This window comes from Zootoca vivipara, chromosome 1, assembly GCF_965207765.1.
Source record: "Zootoca vivipara chromosome 1, rZooViv2.hap1.1, whole genome shotgun sequence".
NCBI lineage: Eukaryota > Metazoa > Chordata > Lepidosauria > Squamata > Lacertidae > Zootoca > Zootoca vivipara.
The window spans coordinates 25,440,626-25,468,233 of NC_142582.1; the positions used below are offsets into that span (position 1 = coordinate 25,440,626).

Below are 27,608 nucleotides of genomic sequence, written 5' to 3' on the forward strand. Positions count from 1 at the left end.
TAAGTAAGCTAAGCAGGATAAAATCCCATTGACTTTTAAATGAATTGCAGACTGTCTTTATTTAAATCAAGGTGACTTCTTTCTCCAAGAAAACAAAATCTGAATAAAATAGGAAGCTTTAGAAAATCAAAATCCAGTGAACAAGCATGCAAATTCATTGGCTGCCACAACAGTTAAAACATACCAGTTTGTTACAAAAATTTGGCTTTGTTCACTTTAGGCACATGCTCTCTTGCCCCATAGCCCACACACTTTTTGTGGTATAAAACTTACATTCATAGACTAGGGAGTTGTGAAATGAAGGATTTCTGTTTTGTGCTGCCATATTAATTCTAAGCGAGATTTGTTTACTAGGAAGTGAGTGCCATTGAACACATGGATAGGACTGTAAGTGCCCCATGATTTGTAGGATAAGATCTGGTAGTGGAATAGAGACATCAAATGACCATACTGTTTGGAGAACAGCCTAAAGATTCATAGTTTGCACCATAACAAATACAGTACTGTACTAAAAGTTGGGCTACCAAGAGAATCAGGCTTTAACTGATTGATAGAGGGTTCTGAATTAACTTTTAAGAGAGCCAGGGTAGATTTTTTAGTATTTTGGGTCCTTATACTAAATCCAGACTTCATTTAAACCAAATGCTATCACTTTGAGTGTTGCTTAATATAATCAAGCTGTTTTTTATCTTGGTCCTTTAATTTCGTACAATGACTTGTAGCTTCTTTGTATTATGTATTGCTTACAAAATGAGGAAGATGAAGGCCTAAACTAGTACAGTGGTACCTCTACTTACGAATTTAATGCGTTCCGAGCACACATTTGTAAGTCGAAAAAATTTGTAAGTCAAATCCCATAGGAATGCATTGGGAGAAAAAATTTGTAAGTCGAAGCAACCCTATCTAAAAATCGTAAGTAGAAAAAATCCTATCTAAACCGCATCCAAGATGGCGGATGGAGCTCCATTTGTAAGTAGAAAAATTCGTAAGTAGAGTTATTTGTAAGTAGAGGTACCACTGTAATGTGAAAATCAGCTTTGGATACGAGCTAAGCACATTCACCTTTCAAAGAACAAACAGAAATAGGGCAATCTTGAACTTGGGAGAAAACGTAACTTAAATCAAAGTTGGATCTTTGCTCAGGGTTTCATAATTACCATATTTTTAATAAATATTTTTAAATACATTATATTATGCTGATGTTATGATAGGCACTAGATCTGAAAACCCTAATCAGTGCAATTAGCCAGTCAATTCATTGCAAACATGAACATGTAAGATTCTTGATCTTGGCTTAGTTTGAAGCCGTGGATGTTCAGTACTTATGACATTGTTATAACGCATGTCTCCCTGAGTTGCATTTTTGGAAGGATGTTCAAGATGGATCTTATTTTAATCCAGAGCAATGCTTCTTTTGAATTAACTTTTCAGATAAGTAAAAGCAGTGACAGGACACAAAAACCACAGTTTTATTATTGTAATTGCAAGGTAGTTGTGCAGAGAATCTTGTAAAATGCTTGTCCTGATTAAATGTGGCTTACCTGCAAGATTGTTTTAAAAGCATGATCGGACTAGTGTAACAACTGTGATTCCTGATGGAAGCATATTTGACAGTTAAAAGTGCCAGAGGAATGGATTTTAACTTTCTCTGGTCTAATCCAGGTGACACTTACCTGCTGGCTTTCTGTTTACTTTTGTATAATTTGCATTGCATTCATTTTCAGGTCAAGATAATGTAATCTGGGGGACAGCAAACTTTTTCAGTAGGGCTCTGGTCCACTGTCCCTCAGACCTTGTGGTGGGCCGGACTATATTTTGAAAAAATAATAATAATGAACAAATTCCTATGCCCCACAAATAACCCAGAGATGCATTTTAAATAAAAGCACACATTCTACTCATGTAAAAACACCAGGCAGGTTCCACAAATAACCCAGAGATGCATTTTAAATAAAAGGACACATTCTACTCATGTAAAAACATGCTGATTCCCAGACTGTCCGCGGGCCAGATTTAGAAGGTGATTGGGCTGGATCCGGTCCCCGGGCCTTAGTTTGCCTACCCATGATGTAATCTCTGAATTGGTTCTTAAATACTTTATACTTACAGCAAGAACATGCAGTGTGTACCCACTGCAGCAGTTAGACATACCAGTAATTTATTCTAGGTCTTTAGTTTTCATTGGGGAAGCCCTCATTCTGACAATTGGCTTCAAATATCCCATTGCTGTTAATGGGTTTGCACCATACTGGTGCATATCTAGTAGAAGAGGACTCTGCCTTACGCTCTTTTAACAGTATTAGATAAACTCATGAGAATAAGCTGATCAATTCTCCACTTCTTCCTACTCTCTGTTTCCTGCTACCTAACCAATTCCGGATTCACAAGAGAGCCTCCCCTCTCATTCCAGGACTAATAAGCTTACTCAGAAGTCTTTTATGAGGTACCTCATTGAAAGCTTTTTGAACGTCTTGAGTACACAATGTCAGCTGGATCTCCTCTATCTATATACACTTGTTGACACTCTCAAAGAACTCCCATGGGCTTGGGAGAAAGGACTTGCCCTTGCAGAAGCCATGCTGGCTTTGCTTCAGCAAGGCTTGTTCTTCTTTATGCTTGGCTACTGTATCTTTAACAATGCTTTCTAACAGTTTTAAAAGGTAAGAGATGCATACCTGCAAAGTTCCTGCCTGAAAAATAAGGGATCGGACTGGAAGTAGCAGGCCGGAAGTAGCGCTGCGCCATTTTGGAACTGGGCGGAGCATGCTCAGAAGTGACTTTTGATGCTGCTCTGCCCAGTTCCAAAATGGCCACCGCACCAGAAGTCGCACTGCAGCCATTTTGGAACTGGGCAGAGCAGCATCAAAAGTCACTTCTGAGCATGCTCCGCCCAGTTCCAAAATGGCCGTCGCGCCAGAATAAACCGGGGAAAAACAAAAAATCCGTTTTTTCGGCTGGGAACAGCCGGGAAAACGGGGGTTTCCCGGGGAATACGGGAGACTTGGCAGCTATGAAGAGATGACATGATAGAAGATTATAAAACTATGTCTGCCATGGAGAAAGGGGATAGAGAAAATCCCCCCCCCCAAACACTAGAACTTGTGGACATCTGGCAAAGTGAAGTGTTCAAAGATTTAGGGCTGATAAAAGAAACTACTTCATGCAGCGTATGATTGAACTATATAGCTCACTCCAACTCGGAGGCTTTGATTAGATAAATTCATGGAGGCTAAGACTGACGACTACCGTATTAGCCAGGGTGAGCATGTTCTAGCTCCACTGTCAAAGGAGGTACAGTACATGCCTCTGAATACCAGTTTCTGGGAATTGCAAGGGAGCAGAATCTGGTTGTGTTCTGGTCCTTCTTAATGCTTCCCTTGGGCATTTGGTTGGCCACTGTGTGATCAGGATGCTGCTAAAGCTAGCCTTTGGCCTGAGCAAAGAAAAACCGGAGGAGGAGGATGGATCCCTGAGCCCACCATCCCATACACTCTTGAGTACTTTTTGGAAGATGCCGCACACAGCTCAATAGGTTTTGTATTATATCCATCCTCTTAAAATTGGGACCCCAGTAGTCTATTTAATAGAAACAAAACACAGGTTTTCCGTGTATGAAGGTCTGCTGGCTTACCTTGGTGTATGAGAACTGTACTGGCAAAAGGGCTACCAGGCAGCATCCAAGACCCTTGGGAATCTGGTTGGGAGGTTCTGCTTTCCATTGAGAAACCACGGGAAAGTAGGATTGCAAAGGCCTTTCCTTCTTTCATCCTCAGTGGAAACCTTCCTTATTCCCTGGACAAAGCAAAGCTTGCTCCTGCACACTGTTGCCATTGCATCAAACTTGCAAGGTTGAGCAAAGGGGTTCGTAAAGTTTCAGCTAGGTGAGTTTTGCCCAGCTTACCTATTGCCATAGTTTCCCACTTTAGTAGTTTAGCTCTTTGCCCTGTAGTTCGCTATAGTTACTTGAGGAGTTAGTGATTTCGCTTGTGGATTAAAGCGAAGCCTCCCAGGTTAATACAGTTAGCAGACCAGCAGGTTACTTGCAGCTTAAATAGGAGGTAACAGCATTTTTCTATTTTTAGGCTTTGGTTAAACACTCAGGAGTGACTTTAAGGGGGCGGGAAGAGTCTATTAGCTCCTTCATTCAAGTTGTTGCTTCTTGGCCAGTATGTCTGAATTGCTGTATATACCCTGAGCTTCAGGCTTGACAACTGGCATTGAGGTCCCAGCCTTTCTTGCAACATCTGTTTGTACACAGGCAAAGAGTTCATTGTGATTCGCTTTACTCATGCAGGTAAAATTTAACAAATACCTGTGCACATACCTTTTTTTCGGAGGGTGCAGTTCAGTTCAGCTTCCTGATTATGTCAGCATATTTACATGAATAAAACATACTACTCTTAACAAACGTCAACGTGGTTTTACAGATTTATTTTAAAAGCTGCTGTCCTTGTACAGAGTCATTCCCCCAAGTTTGTGAGATTGTTGTACGCTCAAGAACAAAGGACTCCTATGAGAGCTATTTGAAGGTTTTTTCTTACTTCTGTTTACATGTGGCTGTTTTTGATAAGAATGCATCTCTCAGTTTTCCCTGCCAAAGGAGGATTATGTTCATTGATGAAAAATGTATGAAGATTTTCTGGAATCCTCCTCTCTGTAGAGGAGGATGTAGTTGTTGCTTTGCAACTGACAGAGGCATTCTGGGAAGAGATGGCTTAGGTCTGCCAATGATCCCATTAAGAAAAAGTTAAGGAGGTCTGTGCCTCTTTGCCTTAATGCAGGCATCCCCAAACTCCGGCCCTCCAGATGTTTTGGCCTACAACTCCCATGATCCCTAGCTAACAGGACCAGTGGACCACTTCAAGTTAGAGTCAGGGCAATGAGTGGGAGAGAGAGTTGTACAGTAGATGCTGTTGCCAAAGTACTGCTATATTTCTCCAGCTATAGGAAAGCGCTAAAAGTGGCATGGAGGATAATATGCTTGTGAGAGACTGGGCAGGTACAAGTATAGTTTTTGACTGTTGCTCAGATGAGCAGGTAGTCTCGATTCCAAGCACATTGCATGGTGGTGATATAAGTCCTGTTGCTTTACAACTATCTCTGTTTTGAAGAAAAACCTGTATGTGGGGTTGGTAATCTGGATTAGACTGGTAAAGGAATCAGAAATATGCTCATAGTTCAGAATTTTGCCCATAAATCTGCTACAGCCTTTCTTCCGCTTTCTCAAAGGCAGGGCATTTTTGAACTCTTGATTTTCCCTTCCTCTGGAGTCTTGCATTAAGATTTACCTGAAACTGTGCTTTAACACCATCTTTTTCTTTTTAAAATGGGAGCAAATGTCTCATGAAGAAGATAGGAAGTTGCATCACATCCAGTGATCCACCCAAGCTCTGAATCATTTGCCAGTGTTTACCAAATTAGGGTCTCCAGATGTTTTTGGGACTGCAATTCCCATCATCCCTGAGCACTTTTCCTGCTAGCTAGGGATGATGGGAGTTGTAGTCCAACAACAGCTGGAGACCCAAGTTTGGGAAACAGTGAATTATACACGGAGTAGCAGTGGATTGCCAGGCTTTCAGTCATGGGTCTCCCCCCATCCGTGTAACGTTAGAAACTTAGATATATTAGCTAATTGCAAAATGGTTCCTTAAACCTAGGTTACGGTTGCCACAATGGAATGCTTACCGGTAGATGCCTTTTTTGGCAGTGGAATTTATTTTTATTTTTATTCATTTCATTTCAATACCACCTTATATTTTAAAAAAAATGATCTCAAAGCGGTTTACAACAAATTAAAACATCAAACAATCCAGAATAAAATAAATTTGAGAGCCAGGGAAATATTTCAGATCCTCCTCTAAGTCACAATTTGCTTTCCCCATGTATTTTTTTTATCTACTTAATTTATATAACTGCCCCATAGCAGAAGTACTGTATTCTAGGAAACCAGTGTGGTGTAGTGGTTAGAGTGTCAGACTAGCACCTGGGAGATCAGGGTTCAAATCCCCACTCGGACATGAAGCTCACTGGGTGACCTAGGGCCAATCACAGCCTCTTAACCCACCCCACAGGGTTGTTGTAGGGATTAACTGAGGAGCGGGGTGAATTCTGTACTCTTTGGAGAAAAAGGAGGGATGCGGGTGGCGCTGTGGGTTAAACCAGTGAGCCTAGGGCTTGCCGATCAGAAGGTTGGTGGTTTGAATCCCCATGACGGGGTGAGCTCCCGTTGCTTGGTCCCTGCTCCTGCCAACCTAGCAGTTCGAAAGCACATCAAAGTGCAAGTAGATAAATAGGTATCACTGCGGCAGGAAGGTAAACGGCATTTCCGTGCGCTGCTCTGGTTCGCCAGAAGCGGCTTTGCCATGCTGGCCACATGACCTGGAAGCTGTACTCTGGCTCCCTCAGCCAATAAAGCGAGATGAGCTCCACAACCCCAGAATCGGTCACGACTGGACCTAATGTCCAGGGGTCCCTTTACCTTAACCTTTATAAATGCAATAAATAAGCATTTCTGCTTATCTGCAAAAGAAAGCTGGAGGGGCCAGCCAGATGGAGATGTCAGTCACCAACCTGGCATCCAGAGATCTCCATGTGGTCCCAATTGAACCCGCGCCATTTGCAAAGCACGCCTGGCACCTGGGGGATTTCGAACACTGCCTATGTGGAGATGATGGGGACTTAACCTTAGACATCTTTGCATGCTCTGCCGTCAAGTCACAACCCTTTCCCTGCTCTTGTAGATGTCAGGTACTCAGTCTTCTGAACCTAAAACCCTACCTGGACCCGAAAATAAAGTTGCCAGACTACATGGTGGAAAACTCAGAGTGGGTGCACATTTATCAGTTGGGTGGGTGCACATTTGTCATAGTTTTGATACAATTCCCATAATAGTTTAGCAATCAATTCCTCTTCCCAGAGAACTCTGGGAATGCAACTTTCTGAAGGGAATAAGGTTCTCCAAACAGCTCTCAGCATCGTTAACGAACTACAGCTCCCAGAATTCTCTGGGCGAAGCCAGGACTGTTTAAAGTAGCATCATTGAGCTCTAAATGATAGTTCTGAGTGTGGCCCTAGTGCTTTACTTGCATCTTGGTGCAATGCTTTACTTGCATCTTGGTGCAATTGTGTGAATAAAGCCATCCATATGACCAGTGTTTTTTTCCCCCCTGGGGGGAATGGTAGGGGAACTCACCACAAAGCTCGTTTGTTGTGGGCCCAGTCATAGTGCCGCCACCCCCTCGGGCGGTGGCTGAATGTAAGATATGATTAATAGAACCAAGCACAATCTGGATTAGAAATGGTCGCAACTTTATTGATTACAGATAATAGGTGGATTTTGGCTCAGGCATTGGGTACATATCTGTTCCAGCCCTGCCGCCTGACAAAAAAAAAAAAAAAATTAAAGCCAAGGGAACTTGGTCCCCCCAACTTCCTGCTCACAAAACCCCCTGCATATGGCCAACTGCTGAAACCGTCTTATCTTATTAGTAGCTTCCCTACCAAATACCCCTAATGTTATGCCACAGTTAATGCTTTAAAATATTGCTTAGTAAAAGCCTAAACTTCTGTTCTGGCACGCTTGCTTGGTCTCAATGTCAGCCTGGGCAGTGCTGGCCCTGCAAAGTTTTGCACAGGGTAATGCGACCGGATTCTTCTTCCTGACAGCTGCCTTTGTAACCAGCTGCAGTATCCTTACTCATTATGTTGTCCGAGGAAACCACAGCCAGATGGAACTGGCTTTGGAGGGGCAAATGAATATCTAGTCATATGCTGCAAGAGAGGAATCAGCTGTCCTGGGATAACAGCCCTCCTGAGCGCACTTTAGTTTCAAGTGCATTTACAGTTCTGCTGCGGAATAATAAGTAAGCGTAATGATAACTGAGTGTGTGCTGTGCTTTCAAGTGTTCAAAAGGCGTTCCTTACAACAACCCTGCCAAGTAGGCCGGTATCATCCCATTGTAGTGAACAAAGGATTTCCTTTTTAAAAATTAAAATTAAATTGAAACTTTTCAGCATACAATCCGTTTTTAAAAAAACTAATCTAAATAAGAATAATAAACAGCAAGAAAGAGAAGAAGAGAGAGAGAGAGAGAGAATCAAAGCCCTCTATCAGAGGTGGATCTTAACCTTTGCCTCCCAGCTCTCACCCGGGGGAACAAGGGATTTTTTGAATCACCATACTCTTTGTGTATAAGCCAGGGGTGGGCAACCTAAGGCCCAGGGGCCGGATGCGGCCCAATCACCTTCTCAATCTGGCCCGCGGACAGTCCTGGAATCAGCGTGTTTTTACATGAGTAGAATGTGCTTTTATTTAAAATGCATCTCTGGGTTATTTGTGGGTCCTGCCTGGTGTTTTTACATGAGTAGAATGTGTGCTTTTATTTAAAACTAGCTGACCCGGCCACGCGTTGCTGTGGTTCTTTCCCTGTGATCCCCCCCACCCTGTCCCGATCCATGACGTATCCTGCCCCTCCTCCCTCCACCCCGGCTCATCCCTGTGTTTTGGTAGGATACCCTTTCCTCTGTTGTCCCTGGGGAGTGTTGGCCCCTCCCCCATGTATCTCCATACCTTTTATTTAAAATGTATCTCTGGGTTATTTGTGGGTCCTGCCTGGTGTTTTTACATGAGTAGAATGTGTGCTTTTATTTAAAATGCATCTCTGGGTTATTTGTGGGGCATAGGAATTTGTTCATTTTTCAAAATCCGGCCCACCACATGGTCTGAGGGACGGTGGTTGTCCACTGCTGAAAAAGGTTGCTGACCCCTGGTATAGGCAGACCAACAAAGTGTTGGGTGCTTTGCTGCAGGGCAAGCTCTGCTCAATTTCCAGGTGCCCTTTCCCCCTTAAATAGTTTGCTGGAATGCACATTGCCGCCTCACTCCTCTGTGCTTTAGCTTGACTCCTGCCCCCTCTTGCAGGCTTTGTATGAATTTGTTCTGCCCTATGAGATATTTTTTCTTATATTTTAACCTTAGAAAATTGCTCTTGATGGAGAGGAGGTAGCTTACTGATGGTTGTCGTTTTGATTTACTGCCCATGCTACAGCCTAAGGTACCACCAGCACACGTCGCAAAAAAAGAAATACTTTATTTACTGTACAGAAATACTGCAAAGTATTTATTTACAGTAAATAAATATTTGCTGTAAATAAATAGCTATTTGCAGTATTAAATAATACTGTTAAAGTATTTTTTAAATAAGTAAATATTTACTTAATTAAACAATACTTATAAATACTTACAATAATAAGTATTGTTGCTTAACAGTATTTATATCCTGCTCTTCACTGAATGTTTTCTAACTCAGAGCGGAGAACAAAGTAATACAAATAAGCAGAGAGAAAAAATACAGAAATTGCAAAAATCGTATTAGCAAGCCCTATAAGCAACAGCTCAAAAATTCAGTCATAAGGTAAGCAAGCGAAACTACAGTAACAAAAATTGCATTTCCAATTTAACCAAAAACCTAGGTAAAAACAAACAAGACAGCGGGGATAGCTCAGTCGGTAGAGCACGAGACTCTTAATCTCAGGTTTGTGAGCCCTACATTGGGCAAAATATTCCGGCATTGCAGGGTGTTGGACCAGATGATGATGACCCTTCTAATTCTACAGTTCTAAGACATTCAAATAGATTAAATAACCAGTGGTCTTAGCAACAGTTCCCACCCTGTTTTTCACTGGCAATAGCCCATTTCCTCCCTCTTCTGTCTCTCACACATAGAAGACCCCACTCTGAGCCAATAGACCTCAGTGGCATTTGAGTAACTTAACATTTTCCCCTTCCCCTCTAATCCATCCAACCTCCCCCCCCCCCAGCACCATGAACCGCTGCCCACAAGCATCTACAGCAGGGGTCCCCAAATTTACCCGGCTTTGGGCCAGTGCCCACCGCACCAATCGCGCTGCGGGCCAGAGGGCAGGGGAGTGCGCGCCCAGACGCGTGCACACACACTATTTCCGGTGCACTTCCAGGTTGGAAGAGCACCGAAAATAGCTTGTGCATATGTGCACGGGCCTCCTCCGACCCGGAAGTGCACCGGAAATGACGCATGCGCACAAGCTATTTCTGGTGCTCCTCCAACCCGGAAGTGCGCCGGAAATGACGTTTGCGCATGTGCACAAGCTGTTTCTGACGCTCCAGCCACCTGGAAGTGGGCAGCCACGCTGCGCCGCGCCGTTAAGAGTGGGCGGCGGCAGCGGGGGTCGTCGGCCGCATAAAAGAGCCCCGCGGGCTGCATCTGGCCCACGGGCCTTAGTTTGGGGAAGCCTGATCTACAGCAAGAAACTCCAGCCCTTTATCTACAGTAGCAACAGCCATGCACAGAAAAAGGAGCTAGATGGATTTGCTTCCTCCTAGGCCTAGGGGCCAGATGTACTGAGACAAGTTGATGTGCTCACTAGGTAGGCCTGATAGAATCATAGAAATGTACAATTGGAAGGGACCCCGAGGATCATCTAGTCCAACCCCCTGCAAATGCAGGAACTTGCAGCTGTACCATATGGGGATCGAACCTGCAACCTTGGCGTTACCAACGCCATGCTCTAATCAACTTGAGCTTTATGGCCGACCTGCTCCTGACAGGCATTTAGGTAAGAAGTTAGTAACCATCAAAATAATTCCACAGGTGATACAACATTTTCTAGTCATAATACTAAAGTTTTTTTTAAAAAAAAGGAGCTCCAAACTAGAGGGTGTGGTTGAGTACTGCTTCTCGTGACATTTTTCCACTTTGAGGGGGATACAGGAATAGGACTTATGTGCTTATTTTTTATCCTTGCACAAGCAGCAGACCAGAGTATCACTTTCCCGATTGCTGCCTTGCCTGGGGTTCATTTCAAAGCAACATTTCCACCCCCACCTCCAGATTAAAACAGTGATTTAAGTGTCCGCACATGATTCACATCTGATTCAAGGAGAGGTATTTGTAGTTTGGTATGTACCTACCATACCTGAATGCGAAGCATCAAGGGAGAAGGAGCCCTGGAATGTACGGAGGAGCTACTATCTCAGAACAATGTTCCTAAGGTGATTTTAAATTTTTTAATAAGCCTTCAGTGGGTGGCATTGTAGGTCGATCTACGGCATGAAGAATAAGAGAGGCATGAACAATAAGAGATTCACCTTCGTCTTAAGTGGGTCGTAGTTAAAGCCACAGTGTTGGCGGTGGTGATGGTAAGGGGAGGCAACTGCAGAATTGGACAGCAGCTACTCAAAATGCAGCAAATCCAACAGCTACTCAAAATGGCTGAACTTATTTTGAATGACACCACAGGATGACTGGCTCCATTCAGATGTTAACAAGCATGGCCAATGGGCCACATAAATAGCTTTGATGGTAGTGCTTGATAACTGGCCCACAGAGGACTCTTTATGTGTAGAGGAGATGCACATGTTGTCGCTAGGAATGAATTTTCTCATGTCCAGCAAGCAAAGCCTCTTCAAACTTGATTATTATTTTTTGCCGGATAGATGGTGCACTGAGAGAGATTTATATTTTTTTTCTGTTACAGAACTGCTTTTCTTTTCAGAGGCTTCCAGGATGCAATGGAGAGAGCCTGAGTGAAGATGTTAATAATTAGTTCCTTGTTAATTAAGTGGCAGAATGTTATGACATCTGTAGGGTTAATATTTCCACCCTTTTCTCCCCTCTGGGTATTTGACCTGATTTGAGCGCCCTGTATGCTGAATTAATATTGGTTTTATTGCAGTTGTATGATTAATAGCAATTTAAATCATCTCGCCAGACTAATTACATCTCAATACTCTGTGGACAGAAGCTGCTTTGTGAACTTGATGTGAATCCACAGTTTCAGGAGAGGTGTATTTAAAATTGCGTCTAAGTGATAAAATGGCCTCGCTTTTGGGTATATGTGTTAGACAGAAAGGTGGGGGTATGGATTTAAGAAGGCGTCAAGGTGGTGATTACCCTCATGCTAGTGGTGATTTGTACCAGGTGTTGGACCTCCAGATTTGCTGAGCTCCCATCAGCCCCTGCAAGCATGGTCCATGGCAAGGGATGATGGGAGTTGTAGTTCAGCAACATCTGGAGGGCCAAAGATTCCTCACACTTGCGGTAGTGAATCACTCTGTGCAAAAATACTTAGGTGTGCAAGAGTAGCATAAGCAGACCTTCCTCAGCTGGTAGATCTTGGGTGCTATTAAAGGTTGACAGTGTGCGAGGTGCTGTTTGCTTCGTAAAAGTTCTTCCCACACTCCTGCTGCCAGAAAACAAGCCATGGTCTAGTTGTCATTATATCCAAACGTTGACCCATGGCTTGTTTTTTCTCCCAACAAACCATGAACGAAGGACAGACCTAAGCTACGGTTTGTAGTTTGTGTAGAGAGAAACAAACAATGAGCTCAGCTTTCAGGGAACATGGGGAAGTAGACTCCGTCTTGTTTCATCTGGAGTGCAACAGCAGGAACAGCGGAGAGGAGAAGCATTTAAGTCATAATTCATTTTTAACTATGGTTTAATGTGACGTGCATGCCAAATTGTCGTGATGCTGTTGGCACTAGATGGCAGAACTGCTACAAGAAGTGCCAAATGTTATTTGGGATATGCCTTTGTTGGGTCATCAAACGTTTGATGCCATATGGTCAATAGGCTAGTTTACTATGTACGTCAGCATAAAGATAGAGGAAAGAGGGTGCAAGACACATTTTGCTAGTTATGTTGTAAAAACTGTTCCTATGCATACCTACTCAACATTGTGCATGGGAATGCAGCCCAAATAATTTAAGATGGTACATTTTTCAGCAAATGTTTCTAACTCTTGAATCTTTTCATTATTCTTAATTTCTTATCTCATTTAGAGGCAATGAGAGCTGGTTGGTTAGTGTTTGGAGTTGTACGAAAGAAACTTTTGCATTTCTTTCCTTTCCTCTTCATGCTTAACTAGTATTTTCTAGATCTCTGTTTAATAAATTAACTACTAGTTGATGAAATTTGATATCTTAACATTGAGCTTTAAAAATCCAGGATATAAAATGTTGTATTTATTTATTTATTGAATTGGACTATTCATAAGTAGGTGGACTATTCATAAGTAAGTCCTGTTGAGTTCAGTGGGCCTTATCCCCAGCTAAGTAAGAACAGCATTGCTGTCTTAGTCTGAAATAGTTTAATCTTGATATGATCTTGTTGTTACGGCCTCTTTACTGTAGTCTGCAAACTTTTACCGCTATGGTGAAAAGGAAGAGAAATTGTGGTTGGTTTCAGTGCCTTTCCTTTTATACTGAATTCTCATCTTCCCTTTAGTTAATTGCTATTCAAGTTCAGATTTGCATATTATGTTTCCAGGGTCCCTGCAAAGGGGACCCTGGAAGTTTTCTGTGGGGAAAATACAAGGCTTAAACATAGCTGTGGATCATACAGTCAAGGTAGGAAAGAGATTCCTGAGCAGCGTACAAGACTGAACGATGCCTAGAAAACATAAGGGGTTGATTGGCCTTCAGGCAATTTATGAGATTAGAACTGCTGCCTTTTCAGACTTTGCCCTCTGATCCCTGTGCAGTATGTTAAAGCAAAATATATTATTCAGAGGTGGCACGCGGGATTACTGCATCCCCATTGTCTTGGTAAGTGCTCCTATCTCCTGGCAACATCTTGCCACTGAGGCCGGGAGACTGAGGACTACGGAAGTCGCCCCTCGCCAGTGCCAACCTGTGTCAGAAATGGTCTGGGAAATGTGTCTTTCTAAGAAAGGCTTTCTTAGCATCCAGTAGATGACACCGAAAATGAAATAAGCCAGGCCTCAAGCCTGACGGGGAGTCAAATAGGCTGCACCTTCCACCTGAGCATGCGATGTTGGGTCAGTGAGGAAGGAGTAGAACGACACTATGGGCTTTTATTAATTGCTTTGTATTCTGGGAGTCTGTTGTGGTGCTGAAAACTGATTCCCCAGCTGAGCCCTGTTTGTGCCACACCTGCTACACGAGAGTCGGCTCAGGCTGCCAAAGACTTTGCTGTTTCACTTCCTGAATGCTTTCTGTTGCTTTTCATGCATACCTGTCTGTGTGGCGTTGCTACCCCCCCCCAAAAAACCCGGATTTTACACAGAAGGTATTAGTCCGTGAGGGGGAGAAACGAGGATTTTTTGGTTCAACTCATTCGTTAGACAGCTCTGAGGTGTTTTTCATATTTTTTAATGCTAACAGATAGATTTTATCCAGACACACCCAACGGTTTTGTTCCGTGGCCTGGATTGTATATAGCAGGCACCCCTGAAACTGCGGCCCTCCAGATGTTTTGGCCTACAACTCCCATGATCCCTAGCTAACAGGACCAGTGGTCGGGGAAGATGGGAATTGTAGTCCAAAACATCCGGAGGGCCGAAGTTTGGGGATGCCTGGTATATAGCAACTCACAGGCCTTGGTCTGCAGCGAATTCTGGTGCATAATCTCCCTATTGCACCCCCACCATCAGTGGGGAGGGAGACATGCTCATTAATTAGGGGAGAGGCTTCTTTTTTCAGTTATCTACTGAGATGAGCAAAAAGAGAAAAGGGGCATAAAGGTTCTCATTTCTAGACTGTAGTTCCTTGCTGCCTCCCCCCCCCCCAAGCCCTATTCTGCAAGCTATGCCAGTGAGAAAAGACAGGAGGTTTCTACTGGCAGTCAGCCTGGAAGGCTAATTAACTGGAGGAGGGGCTAGTATTTTTCCAGTACCTCTCCAGGGAGAGCTGCATTCAGTCTATTTTTTTTTAATAAAAGAAACCTTATATCAAGTTTGTTTTCCCAATAAAGCTCCTCCTCACATTTTGCAAACAAGGCTTCATGGCACAGAAGTGAGACCCATGGACGTTTATAACTTCCCGAAAAGATTTAAGTACCATAGTAAATTTGAATATGCATTTGATCTTTATTCAGATTTCATACTCGTGAAGAGTATCTGATGAATAGCTCCTGGTCTTAACTTTGCACTCTGTGTACCAGCTGCTCGTGAGTGAGTGTGCCTGATTTATGCCTATTACAGGAGCATTTTGTCCAAGATGTGCCCATTTAGTTGCATATTAGATTTTTTTATTTTGATTTTAAAAAATATGCTTATCTTTGGAATGAGTCTTAACAACTTTTTCCAGTTGCCAAGCATACTTATTGTCATAGTTTTGGGAACTAGAGCTGTATGATTGCTGGGGCTCATAGCTGCCAAGTTTTCCCTTTTCTCGCGAGGAAGCCTATTCATCATAAGGGGATTTCCCTTTAAAAAAGGGATAACTTGGCAGCTATGCTGGGGCTGGGGTGGAAATGTCGATTCGAAACAACTTTCAGAAAGTTAGTTTTGTTTGCCACAACAAATCAAGACAATTTTACTGTGGCATATGCTCTTTTTTTTTGTCCCATCAGACACAGGGAATTTAAGAACTGCCTCATGTTTTGCTGAAGTGCACTCTAGTCCATGGAAGTTTATACTACAGTGGTACCTCTACTTACGAATAACTCTACTTACGAATGTTTCTACTTACGAACGGAGCTCCGTCCGCCATTTTGGACGCGGTTTAGATAGGATTATTTCTACTTACGAATGTTTAGATAGGGTTGCTTCGACTTATGATTTTTTTCTCCCAATGCATTCCTATGGGATTCGACTTACAATTTTTTTCAACTTATGAATGTGTGTTCGGAACGCATTAAATTTGTAAGTAGAGGTACCACTGTATAATAAATTTGTTTGTCTTTTCAAGCAGATTTGCAGGTAGATGGGCATGTATTTTCTACATGCTAGGGAAAGAGATTTCTCCCTGTATACTTAAATAGAGGTATTGGGGCATGCCAGTTGTTGGTTCCATGGAAGCAGGTTGGCACCCTTTCTAGATGATCTGAAGGAACACATGCTCAACACACAAACAAAATATAGAATTACCAGTAGTTTTTTTGTTTGATGTAGGTATCCTATTCCCCCCCAAAGGAGGATACTGTAGATGATGACCTAGAATGGACATGTACAAAATACAGTACTAGTTTGAAACTGTCTTAAAAAGGTAAATACTGTGCTGCTGGTTGGGACTGTGATGGGAATCCTAGCAACAACTGCAGAGCCACAGATTCTCCACCCCTGGGGAAATATAAAGAAGGGTTTGTTGCTTACACTTATTGTTGGGTGAGGGGAGTGCCCAACTCTTGTGGGGTAGACACAGAATGCATTGGTTAACTCTTTGACACTTTAAATAATTATAGTAGAATATAAGATACTGCCTCCTCTGCGGTATATTGGGTCCCAGCCTGTGGATATGCCTAGAAACATAGTCTATTAGCTGTTTTACCTTAATTTATTTCTCATCTAATGCAAAATAGAGGGACTGTGATCATAATTGCTTAGTTGAACCCATCCATTACGCGCATAATTCTTAGCAAGTGTTTGAATTGCCTGATACTTGGGTAATCATGATGAGTTCATGGTTTTTCTCCTCTCCCCCATACTTACTATCATGTTAATTCATAGCTTCATTAATATAATTCCTCTCCAAGGTTTACCAGTGTGTCCATAACTGCTAAGGCACATTAGAACCCTCCCTGTCTTGAAAGTATTATAGGAAGAGTGTAGAAAACATCTGCTCTTCAACTGCTCTAAGGTTAAAGGCCCTGAAATACACGAGTAGTAACTTAGGACCGTTGGTTCATGCTGGAGTATAACGTGACTGGAGTGTGGAGTGTGGAATATCTATATTGTTCATCATAAAAAAATTATCCCATGGCAATTTAAAAATAAAAACATAAAGTACAATGAGCATATAAAATAACAGTAAAACTGCAGCAGCGAAGTATTTTGTTTACTTAGGAAAAGCATATTTCCAAATGTTGCAGATGGGATATTGGATTTATTTCAGTGGTTTCAAATCTGAGTTTAAAAGCACTGGGGACGAGGTAGATATCTTGGAGTAGGGAGGCTGAATGCGTTGAAGAGTCAACTATCAAGCTTTACTCCAGGTTTGTTAACCTGAGCTAACAACTCCCATCTACATAGTGAGGCGTTCCGTATTTTAGTTGCATCACTGCTTCCCATACAGAGTCATTTGTGGGTCGTGATGTTTCCTTGTGTTATTAACACAATCACTTTATCTTTTTTTATCCCAGGATGAGTCAAGAACATCTGGCCTTTCAGATGATCTTACCACCTGATTCACCCTTTGGTATATAAAGAGAGGTTGAAGGAGGTTGAAGCCAGTTCATGGATGATTTTCTTGGATGAACCAGTGCATTAGTGCAAAAGGTGTGTGGGACATAGAAGGAAGCGAAGTGGCTTGTTTTTCCTCCCAGTATGACATGGCGGGGGAAATTCTTCTGTGGGTGTTCAGAGTTTTCAACTTGCCTGTTTCTCCTGACACCTCCTAGCAGTGATGCTTTAACATATCTGCCAGGGAAAAAATGCCTTCCCACTTTTTACTGCTCCATTTACTTAGTTCGGTGTTTTGTTTTATATTCTGCCTTTCTTCCATCACAGAACGTCATGTGAGGCTCTGGATGGTCCATCCAGGCACTGAACAAGCCAAAACATGCTTGGCTTTAGTAGGGGGACTGCATTGTTAGACTTCAGACCATAGTCTGCTATTCTTTAGTCTATTCTCACTGCTGCTATTAATTCGTATTCATTACAACCCATTCACTGTATCTTTTAATATTTAACTGTTCAGATGGGTGAAGGAAGCATGGTAATTAAAATGAATATTCACAACCTGGCAAGAAACCTACCTGGACTACTGCAGAGTGTATCCAGAGGTGGATAGCTATTAGCCGTGGGCCTCTTGTGGAAGTTCACTGCCTGGATTTTGGCCAGGCCCATAGATTGAACTCTTGTTCTAGCTGTTAGTAGCAGGTGCTTCCAAACACGTGGGTCTCTGGTCTGCTTCCTCCCTCCCCAAAGCAGTTTTTTCAACATTTAAGAAGATTGACCCTGTCTATGTGGGTTGTGAGAGTTGGACGAAGCCGACCTTGAGCCACAGGAGAGATCCAGAACATTCCAGAGGCGTAGAAGTTGCTGCACAAGTTTGTACCAGAGGCTCCGAAGAATAAAGTTGCAAGCCATTCCTCATTCTTCCAGTTTATGGACCTAGAATCATTGCACCCGGGTTGGGATCCACCTGGTGTTATAGCTAGGCCTTATGGTCTTTTTCCCGTTTGGCTCTCTGATTTTGAGGTAGATATTGCATTGTGTTCTGTATTTAATCCTCCCTGGTTCCCCTTGACAATGGGTGTGAGGGTTGAGGCTGGAGCACAGGGATAGTGGGCAGGATTCAATTAACGAGGCCCATGAGTGGGAACCCTGTACAAGGACCTCTACTTGCACAATGGTGCTTTCTCCTCCTCTCCCTGTGAGTCCCCCCCCCCAATAATTGGCTCCAGGTGTTGTTGTGAGAAGAGCACATAGGGGAGGAGAGGTGGCAAGCAACAATGCTTGCGCAGACAAAATGTTCATAAAAGGGTGATGTTGAATTCCACCCTTTCCCCTAATCGTGCACCAAAAGCAGATTTGCAGACCATATAGCATGCTGCTTTTATACCTTGCACTGCCTCTCTTCTCCGACACATGGGTTTGTTCCAGATTTTATTCCATGTCTTGACGTGCTTTCGAACTGCTAGGTTGGCAGGAGCTGGGACCGAGCAATGGGAGCTCACCCCGTCGCAGGGATTCGAACCACCAACCTCCCGAGCGGCAAGCCCTAGGCTCTGTGGTTTAGACCACTGCGCCACCCACGTCCCTTCTCATAATGGTACTGTGTTGCAAATGGATGGAAAGGCAAGCCTATAAAACAGATTACCAAATGTGTGATTTAAACTGAGCATCTGGCTTTGCTTGCCCAACCACTAACTAGAGGCTCAGAGTGATAAACTCTTAGCCGCTTATGGTGTCTTTCCATCTTCCACTTGGAGTGTGCAAAATGCTCAATTCCACACATACTTCCCCTCTCTCTTCACAAATGGTAAGTGAATCATTTCCCCGTTGCATCAAAGGTTTATGCACCCCACTGGTAGATTTCAGGAGTGAGAAATTTCCCTGTAGAGAAAGAATGTTCAATGGCTTCTGATGCCACCAGATGAAGTATGGAATATTTCTCTCTCTCTCTCTCTCTCTCTCTCTCTCTCTCTCTCTCTCTCTCTCTCTCTCTCTCTGTGTGTGTGTGTGTGTGTGTGAGAGAGAGAGAGAGAGAGAGAAGATCTGAAAGGTGTTAGAATATCAAAGGCATATGGAAAACCAGGCTTCTGTTTGTTCTGTAAAATACAGATGTACTCCCTTTTCCTTATTTCTCTTGCTGTGGTTAGCTCTGCAGGCCTCCCCCCGTTTTAAAACAGAACGCAACATCATTATTTTTTTTACTCTGATGTTATATTTTGTGTGTTTGTGCCAAGGAGTAAGGACTTCTTTCTTTTAATCTCTTACGGAATTGCTACAACTTTTATCTGTGTTCTCATCCTCCTCACCTAAAGTGGAGGAAGACAGTGACTCAGCAGGCAACTAATAATATAATGGAGTCGCTTACAAAAGGAGATCTCAAGCCTGAGTGAATGCCTCCGAAGCAGTAATGCATGGGCTGTTCTTTTCCTACACACTCCTCTTTCAGCTGGTGTGGAGGGGGACAAAACTGAGCACAAGAGGAGTCTTAGAAGAAACTGGTCTCAGCTCCACGTAGCGGTAGCTTACCTCTTACTCCCAAAATGGCTCATTGTCACTATGACAGTGGCGGCATCTGTGTCTCTGTAACTCTTCCTGCTGGTCAGAGGTGGGAAGAGGCATTTCAAGTTCTCCTTTGAACCCACATACACCTGTAATTTGAAAAATGGAACATGGAAAAATCTCTCTAATGATCTTTCTCAGCTGCTTAACCTCAGGCCAGGCTCATTCTGTTGTTTTCCAGTTTCAACACACTGCACATTTCTGCAGGCAGTGGTGTGGGTTTTCCGGAAAAGTTTTCATTGTGCAAGTTTCAGCTTATATGATACTCTCTAGAGCAGGGGTGTCCCAAGACATTATGGCACCTGAGGCGAACCACAGAATGGTCCCCCCCCCCCGGGGAAAGAGCTAAACCAGGAAGAAGGATGGAGGAGTAAAGATCTACATTGGGGAACAAAGGGGGGATCCAGTTAACCTTATTCCAGGCATCCCCAAACTGCGGCCCTCCAGATGTTTTGGCCTACAACTCCCATGATCCCTAGCTAACAGGACCAGTGGTCAGGGATGATGGGAATTGTAGTCCAAAACATCTGGAGGGCCGCAGTTTGGGGATGCCTGCCTTATTCCTTACCCAACAACTGAAGTGGCAATCAAAGTCTGTTTTGTGTATTGGGGGGGGGGAATTGGCGAGAAAGGTGAGTGCAGAGCCCAGGAGACCCCAGACGGCAACCTCTGCATTTCCTCCCTAGAGGTAGGAGGAGACCTATTGGCCAAGATGCCGCTGTAAAGATGGCATTAGAGGGGCTGCCGTGGAAGTGGCAGATCCAAGGGAAGACTCAAGCATCCTAAGAGCGCATTGCTGCCACTGCAGCAGTGGGTGGTGCATTGCTTGGGAGGCCACATCTTCTGCCCCTGTGGATCCTGCCACCTGAGGCGGTCACCTCGCCTTGTTATACGCCAGGGGTGTAAGCGACCAGGCGATATGGAACTCCCCTGCTCTGCTGAAATGAAGGACCTTGGATATGTAATCTTTTGCAACCTTCCTGAGATCTTCAGGTGAACCTGCAGTTCAATTGTCTTTTTAAATTTCCTGTTTGACTGAGGAAGGCGGCCAGATCGAAAGAGTGAACAAGAAGAGATATCACTAGAGTGAACCAGCAGGCCCAGATGAGCTTGAAACAAGCCGTGGCTGTGTTTTTGTTTTCTAAAACCCCACCCCCCATTTTTATTTATTTATTATGAAGCAGCCTATTTAGGATTTCCTTCACACACCCCCTCTCCATAAGAGCAGTAACAAATGGTCTTTGTGTGCTTTAGAACTGAAAGAACAGAATGTGACGGAATCCGAGCACCGAGCTCTCTCCCTGCTTTTTGGAACTTCAAAGCTGCGTGCTTCTGATGGCGGCGGATGGTTTGCGGTGTCTGTGACTTCTAGGTTCAGGGAAAGCTTTGGCTGCGTGGCCACTTAACATGCAGTGTCAGGGTCTGTTGAGGACGGCGTGCCTTAGCTTCTGTTGACACATGTTTTAAGTGCAGACATTTTCCCCGCTAGAAGGGCCATGTTTGGCGAACTCTTGGGGGTGGGGAGAGGAGAATATCCCAGGATTTTTCTTGGCTCTGGTTGCTAGAGTACAGATACACATTCTCTCTTCCAGCCAGGGGCATTCCCGAAGAGAGATCCATTTTTCTCGAAAGGAGAGGAACAGGAGGACTCACCTTTAAACGGTTCTCTGCCGTGAATAGCACACAGTGTTGGGAGGACATTAACGGATGGGCATGTCTGGTAGTTGTCACCTAGCTGCGCGCATAGACTTATGAAGTTGGCTTATGCTAAGGCGGTGTTCACACTATTTAGTTTCCCTGACATTTCCCTGTTGCTTTGCACATTATATTTGAGCTTTCACACAGTGTAAAAGCCACTTCCAGAAAAGCTAATGGAATAGAACGTAGAACAAGTTTAGCACTCATTTCTGTGCTGTTGGATTCCTGGGGAAAAAATCACTTTGCAGCTTCCTCAACCTAGAAAAGCGCATGAATTTTGCGCTGCAGTTTTCCAGCTTCATGCCATGAGGTGGCGTACTGGCATGCGTTCCCTGCCCATTTCACGGCTTGCACTTTTTTTTTTGCCTGATGCCAAAGCGTGGCAGTATTTGGACATAGAAAGTCATGCCAGAGAGGTAAAGCCCAGAAGAATGGCAGAATGTAGAGGGAGAAGGATGGCATGGATGAATGACACGTATGGATGATGGTATAGTGATCGAGATGCGGTAGAATAGGCATGTGCAGTGTGAAAGGAACATGAGAAAGCTCTAGCCCAAACTTGGATCTCCAGCTGTTTTTGGACTACAATTCCCATCATCCCTGACTGCTGGTCCTGCTAGCTAGGGATGATGGGAGTTGTAGTCCAGCAACAGCTGGCGAGCCAAGTTTAGGAAACCCTGCTCTAACGCGATGAACTCCACATGTGAATACAGCCCAAGTCCAAGCTATTGGTCTCTCAACTGCGCCCAATGTTGCCTATCCCAGTTGGCAGCTGTTCTACAGGGTCTCAACACAGTGTGAGTTTGTGCAAAACTGCTGCATCATGTTTGTGTATGAGAGTGGGTGCAGATGTAGATGTAGCGCAGGTAAGAGGTGCATGGATATTTGGGTGGTTAGTTTCAAGACTGGTGTAAATGCATGGCAAACCATAAAAGCAACTGCGGCCAAAGACAGGGTGAGGACCTTTAGGACATCAGATGTTACAGAACTACGGTTCCCATCACCCCTGCCTTTTGGCCATGTTGGCTGGGGCTGATAGGAGTTGGAGTCCAGCCACGTCTTCACTTCTGCCTGGTCTAAGAGAATTTCTTTTGCTAAGAGTATGGCTAATCTTGTGGCCACCAAAGGAGAAGTGAAAGGGAAAGAGAGGCAAAAAAGGGAAAGGATCTAGGAAGCAGAAACCACCACCACTGTCACCCCCTGATTGCAAATTCCCAACTTGTTTTCAGAAGCGTTTTCTTCGAGGGTGACTGTAAATGCTGATAGCTGCATAATACAATTAAACAGAGGAATTGTTGACATCAATTATACTACAAAATCAAAAACAGGGAGCTAGCCTGTTGCCATAAGAGCCCAGTTTACTTTGTAGCTCCCTGCAGTTTTTGGACTGCTTGAATCCATCTGGATTACTTTGATGGAATATGCAGCCCCCCAGAATTTCAGTTCCTCTTTCTTTCACAGATTGAATGTGGGCATGTCTAGTCTTTCCACAGTTTCTGGTATGCACCCTGGTGACTTGTCTGCACAGCAATGGTATTTTATTACAATTTGCACACCACACAGCCCTCTCTTCCGCTTGAAATGTCAGGGGTGGTTGGGTGGTTTGTCTACGAAGAGTCAGCTGGCAAGGAGGAATCTTTGATACCAAGAAGTAGTCTGTTTTGGGGGTCTCTGTGTGAAATGGAGCCATGCATCTTTCTTCCCACTCTGTTCCTCCCCAATCTGGTGCCACCCTGTTGTGTCGTATGACCGCCATGCTGCTTAGGGCTGATGAGAGTCTACGTCTGAAATATCTGGAGTTCACCAGATTGGGGAAGTCTGTGCTAGACTTCTTGCTACTTAATCGTGTAGGCAAAGCGTGGAAAGCAAATACTGTATTCAGGATGTTTACTTCTTAAGCGAAACAAAGATACTAAAGCGGACCTTCTGCCAGGATCACTGCAAGACAAACTTCAGTTGTATAAGACTGTTCAGGTCTGTGTGCTTGTTATGACCTGTACTCGTTTGGCTGTACTGAAGCTGGGCAAGGGTTTGGTGTGGTGAGGCAGAAATTGTAAGTTCCAGGTAAAAGAAAATGACTGACTGGGGATGCAATTGCAGACAAAGGTGATTAGTGTTGCGGTACTTCAGTCAAGACTGTGCAGCTGTATTCTTTCCATAAAATTCAAAATAAGTGAAGTGTTTGCCAGTCACTTTAGTGCCTTGGCATTCATTTGCCAGGTGGGATTATGTTCTTTATTACTACTTAACTCAGCAGTTTTGGTATAATATGGCCTGCTTAGGATGTGGGTGTTCTGGGAATTTTTTAAAATTATTTTTGTGTGTGGTGGTGGTGAATTCCACTGCTCTAAGTAGCTTGAGATCTGATACAGTATATTCAATCTATGTTGAGTAAATTTTAAAAAAACGCTGACATATTTCAATTTCCCAGAAATTTTCAAAAGTAGTTGAAACTGAAATAGTTGATGAAGGAAAATCAGCAAATCACTCGGGGCGGCAATCCTATACATTCACCTGGCAGCAATTACCATGCAAACTCATGGGAACTTACTTTTGAATAGACTCGCATAGGGTCGGTTTGGATTGTACTGCTAATGTGGCTTAATTCTTTCATCTTCAAGCAAATTCAAAGCTTTACCTGGAAGTTCTATTTTCATTGGAATGCAACTCTGCTAAGAGAAGAAGAGTTTGGATTTGATATCCCGCTTTATCACTAACCAAAGCGGCTAACAATCTCCTTTCCCTTCCTCCTCCACAACAAACACTCTGTGAGGTGAGTGGGGCTGAGAGACCTCAGAGAAGTGTGACTAACCCAAGGTCACCCAGCAGCTGCATGTGGAGGAGCAGAGACGCGAACCCGGTTCCCCAGATTACGAGGCCACCACTCTTAACCACTACACCACACTGGTTCTCTATAAGCAAGCCAACTTGGCTTGTCGGTTTTAAACCAGAATCTCCAGTTCGCACATGATGACAAACCAGGAATCTGTAAAACAAAGGAAATTCTACTGAAGATCTTCTGGTTGTGTAAAAGACGAAAATGTGTGAACTACAGGCCTTACTTGGGACCCCTTTCTGCACATACACTTAGCACTAAACCATGGTTTAGCATTACTTGATGTCCCGTCCCCCCAAAAATACCTTCCTAGTTAATTTTAGGAAATGCCAGTTTTCCAAAGGAAAACATGGGTGCATGCAATTTTCCAGCTGACAGTGCTGCCTGTGAGATTTCGTTTCTTGGAAGTAAGAAGGTTAGATGTTTTCAGAAATATCCCTGAAAGGCAAATGCCATCACAGACATTAGCATAGTTTCAACCCTACACAGTTTCTGCTCGGTGAGAGTAGTCTTACACTTCATTAAGTACACACTTCTTAGATGCTTTGATTACAAATTTATGCCTCAAATTGGCTTTTACTAGGTGGGAGAGAATTGTGCTAGCTTATGTTGAACGTCTCTTCCCTGCCTCCCCCCTTTAGCACTTTCCCTTTTAATGTGTTTAGGTTTGACTATTTCATTGCCAAGATGCAAAATAAACCCATACAAATTCCTGTTTCAACATCCCTCCCGCTCGCTGGTGCTCTTATTTAATCTCACAGGAAAAGGGGAAATTGGAATCTATGGTTTTAGCAAAGCAAGGGGAGAATGTCCAGGTTCTCCTTTTTGGCTGCAGTTTGTTCTGAGATGTCTAGCATCAGAAATGTGTGCAGTGCAAATGTCAAAATGATGTGATTAATTCTAAGACTGTTGTCAACTCTCCATTGCGGTTTATTCATTCCTCGCCTGGGGTGGTTTTTGTTCAGTTGTGCGCAATGTGGTCCGTAATCAAAGGTGGGGCAGGTGACATGCTCATTTACATTGAGAGGACATAACACCTTCAATGTGAGCTGGCGAGAGAGCTCTTTACTCCTCTAACAAGGATCTGGAAAATCTAAAAGTTAGAATAATAAGCTGGGGGAAGGGGAGGCCTTTGCTTTAATTCTCTTGTTCGGAATTCTTTGCATAGATATCAAAGTAAATTTGGTGTGTTTGTTTGGGAATCAGTGCAGTTTTACTTTAGAAGTTGAACATAAGCTCCCTGCCCCTTCAGTTTAAAGGATAGCTCAAGAAAAGATGCATTTGTATACAATAAGCAACAGGTTTGATCTGTGGGAAGAAGCCTTGACCTTATGAACTTGCTGATCACTTTCCATGATTAGGAAATTCCAGTCCAGTTTTAGCAGCAAACCATTGTATGCTGTTCAGCCCAATCTCAACCGTGGTTTGCCATCCAGCATTGCAGATCTACCATGGTTTTTAGCAAACCATTGTTTACCAGGTTCAGATAGAATAGTAACAGTATTGTTTGCTGCTAAACCAGGATTTCATCGTTTCTCACTGAGAGAAAGGTGAAGACAAGGAAGGAGCTCATAAATCCCATGCTCTTTGGGGCTCACTGTTGTAATGCTAAAAAGGTGTGAGTGTATATAGATAAGTGTGGGTGTATATGTATGTTTTATGTATCTCTCTCTCTCCCTCTCTCTCTCTCTCATATCTCCCCTCATGTTATAACACAATAGTTGGGAGGTTTCTTTAACTCTGTATTTTTAGAAAGCCAATGAATTGACAGGTAGTGAGGACAAAACGGGGCAGGTGAGAACTGCCTGTGCTTCCTTGAGGTCCTCACAGGGACACCACAGGATTTAAAATGAAATAAGTAAAACTAAGTAGGTCGGTTGTATTGCAGCTGTGGGGCCTGAGGCTGAGGCAGTAGCTCGCTGTAAGGCCACCTAGTGGGCTTATGGCTGAGATTACTTAAATCGGGAGCTCCGAGCTCTCTCACCCGTTGCTGCTCTGCTACAGCAGCTCTTGGCAGTTTGCTTCAGTTGTTATTGCATAATACTAGTTGTTTAGCTAAAATGTAGTTGGAGTCCATTCTTGGAAGATTAAAGTTGTTATTCAAAGGAAGCCCCTCCTGGCCATTTAATTCAGTAAATGGATTTTGAGGCCTAGCAGCTTTTGTCTTCTTTTGGCCTGGTGCACACTAAGCATCATCTCAGTTTACAGCCCCCCCACCCCCCGCCCACCAAATTCTCTCGGTCTCTTTGGATCATTGCTCAGCTTGACTTGTTCGCGATTGGCAGTTGTTTGCGTTGCTTTCAAACAATTAGCAGAATGGTGAATTCCTAGGTCTGTGTGCTCTTGTGAGAAATGAATACCCGTTTTCCAGCCATGCTTCTTAGACATTTATAGGCACTGACAGCAGCAGATTTCATTGTGGCTGAGAGGAAAAGTTAAGGAATTAATTTGAAAAATTAATTTGAAAATTATATCCTATTCTATCCTGTCGCAATCCTCTTTCACCGAATTGGTTGAGAAGCATAATTTGCTCAGTACCTTTTGTGAAAACCCACGTTTTCTTCCATGGCAGAAGAATAAAGCTCTTCTCTTGCTCGGTTACTCTGGTGTCAGACCAGCATAGGGGGTGCCAGGTTAGAAAAGCCACATTCCCCCTCCTTAAAAAAAGAAAGCTGCAGGGTATTTATTATAAAGTGAGTCTTTTTTTGTTCTTTATCTGCGAAGATCATTAACTTTCACAAACATTTTCTGCTAGCCTAGATCCTTTTCCTTATATACCCTATTATATAACGGTGGTTTTAAAAATACGTTTTGGTGAATGGCAAGATCCTCCTTTTTGGAACGAGTCAGAATGTGTGAGGGTAAGAATGCAAATGCTAAGCTAGAATCAGGTCTGTGGTACTTTAAATTGGCTGTATAATTGCAACCTAAGCTCAGCTAACACCCTCTGTAGGTTGACCAGGTAGGCGGGGCTGACATGGTGAAGTCTCTGTGCAATGACATCTAACTTGTGTGTGTATGTGCCCGTCCAATTCTTTGAATTCTTTCTCTAATAGAGAAAGCTGAACTGCGACAAACAGTTTGCAAAATAGAAAGCACCCTTAGTTGCCTGGTACAGTGGTGCCTCGACTTACGAATTTAATCCGTTCCGAAGGCACCTTCGTAGGTCGAAAAATTCGTAAGTCGAAAAGCGCCACTGGAAACGTGAATGCATTGGAAACGGAAAAATTCGTAAGTCGAAGCAACCCCATCTGAAAATTCGTAAGTCGAAAAAACCCTATTCGGATGTCGAGAAATTCGTAAGCGTGCGGCCATTTGCCCCATTCGTAAGTCGAAAATTTCAGTTGTCGAGTCGTTCGTAAGACGAGGTACCACTGTACTCTCTCCCCCCCCCCAA

The 27,608-nt window shown here is 43.5% G+C and overlaps 1 protein-coding gene across 6 annotated transcripts in view; it reads left to right on the plus strand.

Moving 5' to 3' along the window:
* The window catches only part of STK39 (serine/threonine kinase 39), a 108,458-nt gene that overhangs the window by 3,664 nt on the left and 77,186 nt on the right, over positions 1-27,608 (plus strand). For 2 of the 6 annotated variants that reach the window (XM_088660822.1, XM_088660830.1), the window contains exon 1: positions 17,087-17,217. The exons of the other annotated variants lie outside the window; for them this stretch is intronic. In XM_088660822.1, coding sequence (XP_088516948.1) covers positions 17,193-17,217 — 25 coding nt within the window. In that variant the 5' untranslated portion in view covers positions 17,087-17,192. Of the gene's footprint in view, positions 1-17,086; positions 17,218-27,608 lie in introns of those variants that run through there. 6 annotated transcript variants of the gene reach the window in all.